The sequence below is a fragment of the Sander lucioperca genome, chromosome 18, assembly GCF_008315115.2.
Source record: "Sander lucioperca isolate FBNREF2018 chromosome 18, SLUC_FBN_1.2, whole genome shotgun sequence".
In the NCBI taxonomy this organism is placed as follows: domain Eukaryota; kingdom Metazoa; phylum Chordata; class Actinopteri; order Perciformes; family Percidae; genus Sander; species Sander lucioperca.
This window is the reverse complement of record NC_050190.1, coordinates 25,719,433-25,734,159: the sequence shown is the minus strand read 5'-3', so window position 1 is coordinate 25,734,159 and position 14,727 is coordinate 25,719,433. Positions and strand designations below refer to the sequence as shown.

Here is a 14,727-nt window from a genome sequence, read left to right as displayed (position 1 = left end):
AAAATATATGACACACTGGTATCGGATCGGTACTCGGTATCGGCCGATACGCAAGTTCAGGTATCAGAATCGGTATCGGGAAGCAAAAAATGGTATCGGACCATCTCTATTTGCAGTTATTACAAACAGCAGCACTGCTCAAACCTGTGGCTCAATATAAACCACAGAGCTGACCGGCGTATTTCCACACCACGAATAGAACGGAAACCACAAACCGATTTCAAACATCAGCTTCTCAATATAGAAGTTAGTATGCTTAGCAAACAGTCATTTCCTGACCCCGGGTACATGTATAGAGATGTCTCAGAAACACAATGATTCACTGACAAATCAACTCCTTCTGTAGCCTATATCTGGATTCTCAATTATTTGACACCCAACCCATAAATAACATGCACAAGTGGACTATAACTTATATAATAATGAGATGTCAAGTCCTCCTTAGGTTCAGAGGGCGAGCTGCTGTGCAAAAGTAGCCTACACACAAAGCAGTGTCTTGAAAAAACAAAGTCACATTGTGAGAAATGAGCTGAGCAAACAGCAGCCAGTCTATTGAGTCAGTTTCTTGGACGTTGAAGTTTAGCCAGATTACTGTTACATCCTTGTCAGCTGCTGTGCTTCTTGCAGTCACAGCTGGTAGCTTCTGAAAACTGGTGATACCGCAAATCACTACCGACAGGAGGAAAACAACTAGATAAAAGGGTGGGGGGGGGTGGAGGATTTCAATTCACTGATTACAGCCTGGCACGGTGTAATCAACGGCTAATGTCCTAACGGATCTCAACGGCATCGCTGTGACAAACACAGAATGTAAAACAAAAGAGCATTCTGGTCCAATCTATTTGGTGGATGGTAGCCTACACTTCTGGGGGCAGCCATTTAAAGATTATTTTGGATATTTGTGTCATCTAAATAAGGTTTATCTGCGTATAATTCCGACAACCTTTTGGTTTTATAAAATATTTTGAGTGTAGTGAAAATATTCCGTGACGTTTAGTTTTAGTTTATTGAGACGTTACATTGTCTCCGCTCCAGATAATAGACCGAGACCGACCGTTAGTATCCTATGGAAGCTAACCTAACGGACACTTGGTTTGGTAACTTACAGTGTCAACAGTCAAGACAAAAACATAAATAAAGAAATGATAAAGGGGTTAAAAATAAATAAATAAAGCGACACGGCTCACCATATAAAGTGTGAAGGGGAAACATAGCAGAAACAGCCAGATGTAGAGATGTAAAGCGTTGACGAATGTATTTTGATCGGGGTCGTAGTACCATCCGCCTGTGACTGAAGCCCAGACCCCCTGCCTCAGGATCTGTAGAGTCTGCGACCCCATGTTGTTTTTTTTCCCCTCCGACGAATCCGAGCGGAACCGAGCAACGGAACAACCGGGGTGACACGCTGGCTATTCGTCGTAGAACATGACAAACGGTGTTCTTTTTTCAGACACTGGCCTGAGAATCCCCTCTGCAGCCATCTTCTCTGCCGCTAGCCAGCCAGCTGGGGCACTGTGTTCTCAGTCCTCCACTGAGGAGACTCCTATCCCACCACGCCCTGCGAGAAACTTCTTCTTCGTGGCATCCGTAGCTACATAGTAGCCGATAGTAGCCATGGAAGCAGCTACTACCCTAAATATCTAAAAAAAAAATAATAGGTATACGCACCGTTGCTTTGTGCCCTCTCACTATTTTTGTTGCCCACTTTCACTCGTTGGTGAACAAATTCATGGTTTGTTTAGTTTGTCTTGAACGTGACTAAACGCAGCGATGATAAATAGCACAAACGCATGAAATAAAATGAATAATTAAGCAATTAGGAGCCCGGATCAAATATAACCAAATGGTGACACCTGCTGGTCATATTCTCCATTTTCAAACTCATTTGCTGTTCAAAGTACAGTATACTCTTTTGCAAGCTTAGAAAATAAGCCAAAACCATCAGTAGTGGAAGCACTCAGATAAGTAAAGTACAAATACAACAGTATAAAAAAAAATACTCCATAACAAGTAAAAGTCCTGCATTCAAAAACCTACTGAAGTATAAGTACGGAAGTTTAAAAGTAAAAGTACTCTTTTTGCAGAAAAAAATGCATATATTTGATTATTAGACTGTTCATACTGATGCATTGATTTGTAAGCAGCATTTTAGTGTTGTAGTTGTAGGTTGACATGGAGCTAGCTTTAACTGCTTATTATATACAGGGTTGGTAGTTTAGTCCCAAGATAAATTGAAGGGAAATACATTCTGCTGTACACATTTTTTTATTATTTTGTACCATTCTCGAATTTTTGCTTTTTTTGGGCGGAAATATTGATACTTTTTTTTCTCTCTTTGGGCCTAAAACAGTTATTTAAATGAAACCACCATCAGAGAAGGTTAGAGGGGAAATGTCTCTTTGGTGGAACTGCTAAGAACTCATAGACCTCTGATATCTAACAAGGGTCCCAACTAAACAGTTTTTTTTGTAAGGGGTCACATGCCAAAAAGACATTCATTAATTTTTAACAATGCAATGTTTATTAGGCTTTTCATATGCTTTTTAATATAACATTTGTATCTGTAAATTAGCCAGTAACTCCAGCTGTCAGGTACACATATTGGAGTAAAAAGTACAATATTTCCCTCAGAAATGTAGTGGAGCATAAATATATATATTGTTCTTATTCTTATTCAATCAGTCAGTTAATGTTATGTTAATATTTCAGTCATTGTTAATATTTAATAATAATCTACTGCACTGTTCACTTTTGCACTATCACCATTGCACACAGTCTACCATAGCACCTTATCATGGGCATTGCATTTCTGTGAGTAATTTTAATTTTAATTCTTATGTATGTGTGATATGTGTGTGTATGCGTTTGTTGTGTTATGGTTGTCTAAGTTACTGGATGCCTAAAATTTCCCTCTGGATGAATAAAGTATCTATCTATCTATCTATCTAAAGTTAAAGTTACATAAAATGGAATTACTCAGGTAAAGAACATCTAGATTGTATTCAAATAGAGTACTTGAGTTAATGTACTTACTTTCCATCACTGAAGACCATGTTTGATTAGTGTAGTAAGACACTAAAGGAGGGTGGGGCTGAGAGCAGAGCAGTAGTAGTGACTCAACTTCACCCCTGATATAGATACTTTGAGTTATTGGTCACAAGTGAGCTGTTATTTTTACACGATATTTTGTTCAGAGCGTGAGGAAAAACCGATCAAGCAAGACTCAAAACTATCAATTGTCAACAATCAAACACATCAGGACACAGTAGCTGATACATTTTAATACAAAAACACAAAAAAGGCATTCCTTTAAAAAAAAAAAAAAAAAAGATTAAATATTTGTAATTAAAGAGAGGTGCTTGAGTCAAGAAGCTTTTTGCTTTTCAAATGAGATGATGCATTATGACACATCACCCTGTGAAGCACCCTGGGAACTAAACTCATCTGAAGTCACTACGACACAAATATTCTGCTGATGTCAACAGTAAACCGACACTGATGCTGATGTCAGCTTACCACCAAAAAACCTCATCCTAAGTGAATACTGCTAAATGCCTGCTGACATCAGGCAGTTAACCCCTGGTGGTAGTGCAGCTGCCTGAAATGTCCATGATGCCAAACTTATCACGCGTACAAATAAGGCTACAGTGTAAAAGTAGTTTCTGGCACTGAGACAAGATACTGACACTTTTTGTGCCAGTTCATTCTGAGCCTCCTGTAAACTGATCAAATGAGCAGAGCGGCAGACGATCTTGCAAATTTGGAGAGGGAACAAAAATATTCCCAGGCTGTTCTTTCAGTTAGAGCTGTAGGACTTCACATTTCCTCGAGTCAAATGTTCCCAGAGTGTGAGAAGAATGACTCTCACTGTAATCTTGCTCTCTTCTCAGGAGGCGGTTTGCTTGGCGGAGCTGGGGCGGAGGACTTTGTGGCTGGTTCTCTTTCCTCTTGTTTTACAGCCTCCGCGGGGGGTTCAGGCTCTTTCTTCACCTCAACTGCAACACAAGAGCATGCAATTAGAGGAAAACCGTATGGAGTTTGGATATTCAGCCACTGTCTTCACATCAAAATCTGAACACCATCTACTTTGAAATTTAGATGTAACATCTAGAATTTCTGAATTTAAAGACAATGATACAATACTGCCAGTTATACATAGACCCAAGGTTAAATATAATAAAATCACAAGTGCACACAAAATAAAAATGCAAATCCACAGACAGAATTTAAAGGAATGAACATAACCTCATTTGCAGCCTTTTTCAATGTTAAAGGACAATTCCGGCGCAAAAAGAAACTAGGGGTTAATAACAGATGTGTACCCACTTGATCATTCTCTGGGACATGTTTTCATGCTAATCAAATGTGTTTGGAGCTTGAAACAAGCTAGCGCGGACCGCTGATTAGCTTACAATGCTAGTATTCGGGGCACTTGGAACATAAAAACAAATCGCTATTTATACCACTAAAAAGGCTCAAAATATCACCTCCTAAATATCACTTCAACGGTAGCATAATGAGGGTCCCTACATGTAAACCGAAGCATACAGGCTTGTATACAGGTGGCTGCCTGTATACGAGAAGGCTACTGTCTTTCTAATCTATCTTTTTAATAAACTGTCTGTACACTTACAATGTTCTCAATGCTTCGGTTAACATTTGGGGACCCTCATTATGCTACCGTTGAAGTTTGGTGATATTTTGAGCCTTTTTAGTGGTATAAATAGGGATTAGTTTTTACTTTCCCTGTGCCCCGAATACTAGCATTGTAAGCTAATCAGCGGTCCGCGCTAGCTTGTTTCAAGCTACAAACATGTCCCAGAGAGCGACAGAGTGGGTACACATCTGTTATTAACCCCTAGGTTCGTTTTGCGCCGGAATTGTCCTTTAAGCACTGATTTCCACAGACTGACACTATTTATTGTGTAACTTTAGGATGTGACTATAATGTAACTATTTCAAGATCATACCTGGGATAGGCTTCTCACCAGGCTTAGGCTGAAATTGCAGAAAGAAAAACAATATTACTTGGATCCAGTCACATTAACATGAAACACTTTTTGTTATAGGACATTTCAGATGAAAAGACTGTTTAGTGTCAGTGTAACATGTACCTGGTAGAATGTTGGTGGGAACTTTGACCTGAGGTCCAAAAGGAGCGTGTCAACACGTTGCCTCTGAAACAGTGAACTCGCTTCCTCTTTCTTCTTAGACTTGGGTTTGGCTTTTTCTGTAAAATAGAGTTATGTTAATCAGCTTTTAGCAAAGTCATCATATTCAACTTGAACTTACTACCATAAACATTATGGGATTGCAGGGCCCTGGCTCTTGTAGTCTTCAATATTTGTTGTTCTTAAATTCAATTCAATTTATTTAAGAAGTGGACAGTGCAAATTAATAAAACGCATGATTTTACATGGGTTCAAAATGCCACAATTAGCCAAAAGGCTATTTTTCATTCGTAGACAACACAAGCAAAGCAGAACTTAGCACAAAACAAGACACAGCACGGAAGCACAAAGACTATAGTTCCTATAATGTGATCTCATTATAGAAAGTGTTCCACTGCTAATGAGACTACCACCTAAATGTCTAAACTATACATTTAAACGAACTGCCAAAAACCTAACCTCTCTCCTCCTGGTCTTTAAAGTGCCACCAGTATCCTTTGGATGGGTGATAGCGGCAATATGACATGGCCTCATCAAAAGCAGACTGGATTCCATGGACAGCAGAAAGCTAAAACAGATGTGATTTATGTCCCATGATTTATGTCCAAAATCCACCATCAACAGCCATTATAATACTCGGGTCACAGTGTATTTTAAAAGGATCAAACTAAAGATTCCCACCGCTCTGGAGCTGATAACTGTTCCCAGGTCTGGGGCCTGATACACCACTCCTACTATGATGTAGTAGTCAGCCAAGGGGGTCACTGGAGGATGAAAATCAATGAATACAGTGGATGTGGCAATAATATTCTCACATAAAAGGCTCAAACGCTACATTGTGGGTGTGTTAACGTGTTTTGTGACAGCTGTGAGTATAAGCTCATAAGATTACAAATGCAATTACTGGCATTTGAGTCAAAATAAATATACTATGCAGCTGGATAATGATAGGAAGGACACCTGTAGTCAGCTCCATCACTGATATTCCAATTCATCAGACGGCAATTTTGTCTTCATTATACATGCACTTTGTACAGTACACTGACCAGGATCAGCAGCAATCGCAAGACGCTACACTGCTCACCTTGTGTTGGCGACTGCCTCTGTTGTTTCCGGATTATATAAAGAATTGGCTCTTGAGCATGGAGAAGAATGTACTCCACTCCCACCATCTGACTGAAAAGAAGACAGAAACAATGTTTGCTTTTAGTTTTGCGAATCGCTCAGTGCTACAACTCGCAGCTCTGTACTGAAAATATATTTCTGACCTTTAAAACAGAACCAGTCTTAATAAATACTATATATGTGCCTTTTATCTGGTTGTGTTTAAGCTCCAAATGTTAATTAATTTGCATGGATCCTATAATGCATTCAGTATCTTCTTTGAGGTGATACCACTACTATTTCTTTTTGTGCCGTGCAACTATTTTCCAAGTAACACCAAATTGCACTGTGTGAGATAAACTTACTTCAGATGTTCCAGAGTAAGCCGCTGCATCTTCACTACCTCATTATTACAGGTTCGGTCATAGAAGGGGTTACTTCTCTCAGAGAAGTAGTCCAGTACATTTCCAGGGTTAAGAATCGGTACCCAGCCGCTGTCCACCCAGGATATCCCAAGAAGGTTGTCTGCAAATTGAACGACAAATTTAACTAATGTCCTAAGCTGAAGGCTGGCCAATTTTACTATGTTTACAGTGGTTACATGTGAGGTTCAAACTGATATTAGGATTTTGGCATGGATGAAGCAGGCACTAATGTTAGACACAACCTCATCATCATCATCACAGCCTCAGGTTATAACTTCCGGCAAAAAGTACAATAACAAACTTCAAACTGCTTCAAGCAGGACTTTGCCATCGGGGCTGTAAGACCTGAGTAAGCATCACGACCACGTCTTAAGCCAGTGGGGTCTTCAGTTGGGTTTTTTTTAAGCTTTTTTGTTTTATTAAGTTAAGTGTGTTATGTGCATGTTGCTTATGACAGAACAAAATCAAGTCAAATCTTGCTTTGCATTTATACGTTTCCCATTTTCTTGCCTTTGTTGTTGGTTAAAAGTATTTCAGATTTATACCAAACTTAAGGTCGAAATAAATATAATAAGTACAATGGAAACAACCAAAATAAATACAGATAAGTATATAAAGTAACATAAATAAATAATTAGAGGTAGTGAGGCACAAAACTAAAATTAGAATAGAATAAAAATAGAAACTGTACATGAGTATTTGGAGACAAATGACATGGTAAAGTAAGTGAGTGGTGCTGATAAAGTGTCAGTGGTGTGTAATAGCAATAATATATAGCCTAACAACCGTGCTGTCATTACTAACCATCAGGTACTGCCAACTACTCCACGCAGCCATTAACGTTACAGTACCAAAGCACCTTAGAACAGTCTAGAGCTGCAAAGATTAATCGATTAGTTGTCAACTCTCAAATTATTTGCCAACTATTTTGATAATCGATGAGTTGTTTTGAGTAATTTTTTAAAAGAAAAGTAAAAATTCTTTGATTCCAGCTTGTTAAATGTGAATATTTTCTAGTTTCTTCTCTCCTCTGTGACAGGAAACTGAATATCTTTGAGTTGTGGACAAACAAGACATTTCAGGACGTCATCTTGGGCGTTTGGGAAACACTGATCCACATTTTTCACCATTTTCTGACATTTTATAAACCAAGCAACTAATCGATTAATCGAGAGAAAAAAATCAACAGATTAATCGACTATGAAAATAATTGTTAGCTGCAGCCCTAAAACAGTCATTGTAACATTAACTAAAAGACTGTAGTGAAAGGAGGTTATTATTTCCAGTTGTAAGTAACATTAGTTAGCAGTAACGGAGCTGTCAGTGCGGATAGATATCGTCTTAGATTTCGGATATCGTAATATCGTGATATGACATAAGTGTTGTCTTTTCCTGGTTTTAAAGGCTGCATTACAGTAAAGTGATGTACTTTTCTGAACTTACCAGACTGTTCTAGCTGTTCTATTATTTGCCTTTTCCCCACCTAGACATTATGTCCACATTACTGATGATTATTTATCTAAAATCTAAGTGTGAAGATATTTTGTTAGAGAAACAATTTTCAACCTTAGAATATCGCCGCAATATCGATATCGAGGTATTTGGTCAAGAATATCATGATATCTGATTTTCTCCCTATCGCCCAGCCCTATATAACATTATTCACATGATCCTCTATCAACACTGTTGCTGGAATTTATAATTCATATTAATTTCTTTTTTGACCACTCTGGTAGCCAGTCAGTATAAAAGCTAAATATCAGCTACGTTAGCCAACATGCTATAATAATAACATAATATAATAACATTATGTATATATGTGCCACCGTATCGTGTTTATTTATCTTGATTGTTATATTTTACTATTTAAATGTCCTATTTTATTATTTTATATTTTACTACCTAATTTGTTTTTTTTTTTTTGTATATTTCGCCATATTGAGAGCTGCTAAACTGCGTTTCGTTGTCAATAAAGATCTATTCTATTCTATGCTAATAAAAGCGGCTGGGATGCTAATCGATGCTAGCGTTAGCTTCTAGCACGAACAAATGATGTGGAACCTGCCAACAGCAAACCTACGCAGCAGCTTTATCTCAATCGTCCAGTTAAAACACATACGCTGTTGATTAATTAAATATCACTACAGCAAAAAATAAAATAAAAGCATGGAAATAACTTTCTAACAAATAATAAACCGGCAATTTAGCTACCTCTGAAATCCACCGCCGCCATGGTGTAAACAAATGTCTCACAAAGATGACGTCATTAGTACGCTTCCGGTCGTAGTTTGATGACGTCGACTAAATCGTTTTACTCAGTTAAATTGAAATAAAGGGCACGAATAAAGCGTTGTAAAGGCATTTTAATTGAAAAAAAAACGTGCAAAAAGAGATACTGCGTTTATTATTTTACCTTATTGTTATAATATTGGTCTTTTATAGGCTACACATGCAAACACAAAAATCCAATGATTCAAAATATCATCATTGATCTTAATATTTATTTATTTTGCCTAATTTGGCAATAATGTATCCACACTTTTATTTCATACAAACACCTACACTGAATTGTAGAGAGATGTAGTCTTTGTGCATGGCCAATAACTCTAGGCCTGGGCTACGTCTAGAAAAAAAAGGTGCTGATATTGCAAACAAGCATCAGTTTGAGCGTTACATAGGCCTAATCAGTCAAATGTAAGAGCTTTCATGGATCATGGTCTTTATTTCCGATCAGCAGCATTTTCTCCAGAGAGCTGAAATTCCAGAGACACACCCAGACAGCTGAGTTCACTGCCCTGTGAGTGTGACAGGAGGACAGATGGATTTAGGATGGTGAATACACAAGCTTACACACACTCAGTGCTATTGCTAAAATGGCAGTCAAAATGAGAAGCTCTTTTGTCAGGGAAAAAAAAGGAACAACCGTATGCTTTTCATCACCTATCTGTCTGCTCCCCTCTTGTAGAGGCTCATAACACCATTACCCTGCATAAACCCCGGGTTGAATGACATCATAGCCTTTCATTAGGGACTGAAGTCTGTCATGAGTGTGTCTAAAGTGGCTGCGCAGAATGCTAGCAGTCCGGGGGCAGGCTGCGAGCTGCTCGGGCGAGAGACGACATGCTGGATGATCTTTATCTGATTCATCTGAATGGAGATGACTGCATTCCTCCGACTTGAGATAGGAGCAAGAGACTAAGGGTTATTTAAGTGGAAGGAGAGGGTTGATATTCACTGCCGTAAAGTGCTCCTCTTTACTGTAACATATTTAGTTTAAGAATGCTGAAATATTGTAATTTCCAAAGGCACTTGCATGGATGGCACAGAGAAATCAGATAAAAATGAGGCATAATTAATAATTACATTCTTCAATTCTAAAAAGGTTTTATGGCTTTTATTTAGAATTAACACAAAATAATCCAAGACATATACAAGATATAAGGGACACAAAATACAGTCTATTAGGCAGAACTACTGTATATTTCACTGGAAATAATATATATATAGCCTAATAAAAAGGCTCGCTTAACACATGATAGCAATTTCCCTTTGTGAATAATCATCACACAAGTTATCTACAAAGAAAACATTGTCAATGCAGTCTGGTTTTAAATCTAACTGTTTCCAGTTTGCAAACAAACTGATAATTACATTATCTCTAAATAAACTGATAATGTAATCATCCCCTCTGCTCTTCCTGCTGGAGGATCCCCATGGGACCACTGGCCTTGCATTTATCGACCAATCGGCTCGTCCGGGAGGAAAAACACGAGAGCAGGCTCGAGCGGAGGAGCGCGCATCGCGCAGGGCTGCACGCACAGAGGAGACGTAGCTGCGACACTGCTGGCGAGGCGAAGACGCGTCTACGGCCGAGAGGATGCAGTGAAGGAGCCTCAATTTCCCAGCTAATTTACGCCGGTGCGCCACGGCAACTATAAGAAAAATAACGACGAAAATGAGCGTGGTCAAGGCCGGGCACGACGGCAGGGTCGACGGCGGCAGAGGCAGCCACACCGCCAGCGGCGGCGGCTCCCCGAGGCTCCAGCAGTGCGCTCAGCCTCCCAACAACAGCAGCGGCAGCAGCAGCAGCAGCAGCAGCAGCAGCAGCAGCAGCCGGACCAAAGATGCCAGATACCAGCAACAGCTCCAGCAGCAGAGGCATCATGGAGGATCGATGCTTAAACAACCATCACTCAACGAGCCAGCCGACGTCGTGAGACGGGCTCTGGACTTCAAGTGCCAAGGGACCCAGTGTTACAAGGATAAGAAGTACCGAGAGGCGATTGGCAAGTATCACCGCGCTCTGCTGGAGATTAAGGGGCTGTGTAGGGTGCTGGGGGATCCGGACACCAGCTCCAAGCCCCCGTCCCCCCTCCTACCAACCATCAGCAAGTCCAGCACGCTGACAGATGAGCAGAAGGGGGCCATGGAGAATGCAGAGCTGGAGTGTTACAACAGCTTGGCCGGTAAGAGACGTTTCTCTCTCACACATTTCACACACACACACCCACACACACACACACACACACACACACACACACACACACACACACACACACACACACACACACACACACACACATACATTTCACACACACACACACACACACATACATTTCTCACACACACACACACACACACACACACACACACACACACACACACACACACACACACACACACACACACACACACACACTACACTATACTTATCTGCTTTTCGACAGAGAAAGATTCTGGGAATACTCTTGATCTCATGAATAATTCATAAAGAGTATGAGTCATTCTTAGGTTTACCCCACTATCTGCCTCACTTTCTTTGATGTCCACTTAATATTGATGGTATATTTATTCACCCCTTGGCAAATTCAGTCATTGTATTTGTTATATATTAAAGAATTAACCAAAGAATCCATTGTCTCTCGGTGTCTGACAGGACACACATTAGCACTTCTTCTGTATAATGAAATACAAACATTGGCTCATGCAGTGTTCTATCAGTAACTTCTTTTTACCCCCCCTCTATCTTTTCCTCTTATCCCACTGTAGCCTGCCTGCTGCAAATGGAGCTGGTGAACTATGAACGGGTAAAGGAATACTGTCTGAAAGTGCTTCACAAAGAAGGGAAGAACTTCAAAGCTCTGTACCGATCCGGCGTGGCCTACTACCACCTAGGAGACTTCCAGAAGGCCCTGTACTACCTTAAGGAGTCACACAAACAGGAACCATCAGGTCAGGACTGAGTACTGTCTCAATGCTGTATGTCTTCCATGACAAACGTGCACTGCAGATCAGACCCCCAGATCCCCATTTGATTGGGTTTGCAGCCACCTTCTACTTCTACTCCACTACATTTCAGAGGGAAATACTGCACTTTCCACTGAATGTATTTACATTTATAGTTAATGGTTACTTTACATATGTTACACAAACAAAATATATGATCAACATAGAAAAGATGCATAATTAGACAGTACATTAAACTGCCCAACAGTAGGCTATAAATAATTAGCTCCACCTAGCTGCAATATTAAAATGCTGCTTACATATTAATGCATCAGTAAAAAAATATCAAGTAATATATATGAAAAAACAACTTCAACGGAATGCATAGTAGGCTCTTCTCACAGCAGACATTTGTATTTGCTGTAGCAGGAGAAGCACACGTTACCTAACATTAATGATGGCTCTGTTCATGTGTGACAGTGACCCAGCATGCACACCTACCAGAGGACCCTGAATGTGAAGCAGCTAATGGAATTTGTCCATTATTTATTTCATTATTTACACCTGTTCTTTTCCTATTGTAACATGTCAAAATGTCTTCAGTGAAAAGGCCTAAAGACAAGCTGGCAGGGACCTGAGAAAAAGGGGCAGATATATGTATATTTATACAGTATATGTATATTTATGCTAGAAAGCTAATTAGGGCATTGGTGGGTGTGGAAGTCAGGTAACGACTGATGGTGGGAAACACTGGGGACCACTGCAGGACCTGAGAGGAATAGCAAGTGACTTCAAGAAAAATGGTGGAGATGAGAAGGGTATGTATGGACTTGTCTAACTCTGGGGGATATGGTGAATAAGCTAAAGTCCCAAATAAAATGTTCCTTTAAATACTTCATCCTAACCAGTTTGTTCAGGGTAGTCTATATCGACGACATTTCATGTACGGGATTGTTCCGGTGCCGCCGGAGGTTCCGCCGGTGGTTATATGGTTCTATGGTTCTATGGTTAACTGCTCCTCAGATCTCTGCAGGGTAAATCCAGACAGCTAGCTAGACTATCTGTCCAATCTGAGTTTTCTGTTGCACGACTAAAACAACTTTTCAACATACACGTTTCACCAAAACAAGTTCCTTCCCGTGGCTATTTTGCAGCGGCTATTTTGACTAATCAACATCAATTGTCAAATGTGAAGGTAGAATTCATCGCCTTGGGAAAACATCTGTGATGAATTATTATAAACTCAAGGATCATTTACTAGCATCTGTTTTAAATGGTTCATCTCTTTGCATTGAGTGATTTGCTGTTGTCAAATAAATGTACAATAACTGCAGTTTTGTTAATGTTTCACCTGATTGATAGCCTAATTGTTTGCCAGCATTGGTCCTGTAAGACCACACAGGTTAAACTGCACTGTGTTGTATCTGGAAAAAAAAACATTCATAGTGGCTGAAAAAACATTTCCAAAAAGTATTTCCTGTAGCCACATTACGATGTCGCCCACTGACTGCAGTTTACGTGGAAGATTTATGAGCATATTGATGCACCGTTTCCTATCTGAGCAGGAAATAAATCAGCCTTTTCCTGTCTTTGTTTTCCAGACACCAATGCCATCCGCTACATCCAGCTGACAGAGATGAAGATTCGCCGGAATGCCCAAAGGGAAAAGAAAGAGGCGACATAAGCACTGGCTGTGTGATGACTTCTCAGCCGCCGTACGTTCCAGCCCTACTGTGTGCCACCCAGACCTTACACACCATGATTCAGAGGTCTTGGTGTGAAACCATATTTGTTTGCTTTTGCCTTGCACAGCATCCGGTTTCCAGTTATGTGATTGAACTTCATCGTTGTGTGCTTGAAGCATTTAAAAAAAAAAAACCCATCAGTACCCGATTCTGAGTTTCTGTCTCCAAACTGATAAATGTATCTAGTATGAATCCATCCCAAGTATTTTTTACCCATTACAAACAGATGCACTGCCAGTCCAAACATTGCACATACAGGCCAACACTTGTGATAAGAGACAGGAGCAACAAGTTCCATAGTGAGTCCAGCATGTCTGCAGGCGAGTGTTAACTGTAAATTAGCACGTGCCCTCGCTCAAGATGTCTCTCGAATGGCATGGAGTAAATGAGTAACAACCACCTACACCGCCATACTTTGATTTTGAAAGTACAACAATAGAAACATTTTTTTTTTTTTTTACATCTCTCTCGATTATATCTGAAGCAAAGGTGCTTTCATTGAGTAGGTTCCTAACTCAAAATGTGTAGGCAAGGACATCAAGAGCACATGGGTGCTAATTGCAGTATGAACGTAAGAGACATATCACAAAATGTACTGTAAATAGGCTACTTTATATAAATCATGAAAAATGTAATGGAGAGACAAGCTATGTGTTTATTGATGCCAAAACAAAGCACTTCATTCACAGCATTTACTGTATCAACAATTACTCTATGTTTACTGTAAAGGTATGCGTGTAACAAATGTGTCTATTGATTGAAGTACTTTTTTGTTGTGATGCAGCAGTGGATTTCCCTTCAATTTTTCATGTTCATTTTTCTCCTATGTTCCTTAAAAAAAAAAAGCTAAAATAGATCTACGGAGAAATGCTGATGAAAGCACATGTGTAAATAAATAAGTGAACCAAAGCTGATTGAAATGATTTGATCTGAATTAGCATTAGCTACATTCAAGACACAAAAAGATATTTACCCAGCAATATCCAAAAAACCTAGAAGATTTAGGTATTTCAGAATCCTTAAAGACTCTTTTAACCATCAACAACAAATTTGGGC

The 14,727-nt window shown here is 39.6% G+C and overlaps 3 protein-coding genes across 7 annotated transcripts in view; 1 reads left to right on the top strand and 2 right to left on the bottom strand.

The window, feature by feature from the left end:
* pcnx1 (pecanex 1) overlaps positions 1–1,775 on the bottom strand; it is a 46,482-nt gene extending 44,707 nt beyond the window's left edge. For 3 of the 5 annotated variants that reach the window (XM_031309823.2, XM_031309825.2, XM_031309827.2), the window contains exon 1: positions 1,188–1,764. In XM_031309823.2, coding sequence (XP_031165683.1) covers positions 1,188–1,340 — 153 coding nt within the window. In that variant the 5' untranslated portion in view covers positions 1,341–1,764. Of the gene's footprint in view, positions 1–1,187 lie in introns of all 5 variants that reach the window. The other 2 variants (XM_031309828.2, XM_031309824.2) reach the window with 2 other exon arrangements.
* Positions 1,776–3,261: 1,486 nt separating this feature from the next.
* med6 (mediator complex subunit 6) lies at positions 3,262–9,015 on the bottom strand. The gene is made up of 8 exons (XM_031309896.2): positions 8,912–9,015; positions 6,641–6,800; positions 6,256–6,347; positions 5,853–5,935; positions 5,631–5,739; positions 5,115–5,230; positions 4,971–4,998; positions 3,262–3,995 (listed from the first exon to the last, which is right to left on the bottom strand). The coding sequence occupies exons 1-8, from the start codon at positions 8,931–8,933 to the stop codon at positions 3,865–3,867; spliced, it is 741 nt and encodes a 246-aa protein (XP_031165756.1). The 5' UTR covers positions 8,934–9,015; the 3' UTR covers positions 3,262–3,864.
* Positions 9,016–10,460: 1,445 nt separating this feature from the next.
* On the top strand, positions 10,461–14,580 carry LOC116057434 (tetratricopeptide repeat protein 9A). The gene is made up of 3 exons (XM_031309895.2): positions 10,461–11,166; positions 11,750–11,932; positions 13,528–14,580. The coding sequence occupies exons 1-3, from the start codon at positions 10,656–10,658 to the stop codon at positions 13,608–13,610; spliced, it is 777 nt and encodes a 258-aa protein (XP_031165755.1). The 5' UTR covers positions 10,461–10,655; the 3' UTR covers positions 13,611–14,580.
* Positions 14,581–14,727: the final 147 nt, after the last annotated feature.

Excerpts from the sequence above, each read along its gene's own strand:
- med6 (XM_031309896.2), bottom strand. The coding sequence starts at position 8,933 with ATGGCGGCGGTGGATTTCAGAG. Across the intron at positions 5,936-6,255 it reads GAGGCAGTCGCCAACACAAG|TGACCCCCTTGGCTGACTAC; the intron begins GTGAGCAGTGTA and ends TTCATCCTCCAG. Across the intron at positions 5,740-5,852 it reads CAGTTATCAGCTCCAGAGCG|CTTTCTGCTGTCCATGGAAT; the intron begins GTGGGAATCTTT and ends CATCTGTTTTAG.
- LOC116057434 (XM_031309895.2), top strand. The coding sequence starts at position 10,656 with ATGAGCGTGGTCAAGGCCGGGCACGACGGCAGGGTCGACGGCGGCAGA. Across the intron at positions 11,167-11,749 it reads GTGTTACAACAGCTTGGCCG|CCTGCCTGCTGCAAATGGAG; the intron begins GTAAGAGACGTT and ends ATCCCACTGTAG. Across the intron at positions 11,933-13,527 it reads ACACAAACAGGAACCATCAG|ACACCAATGCCATCCGCTAC; the intron begins GTCAGGACTGAG and ends TTTGTTTTCCAG.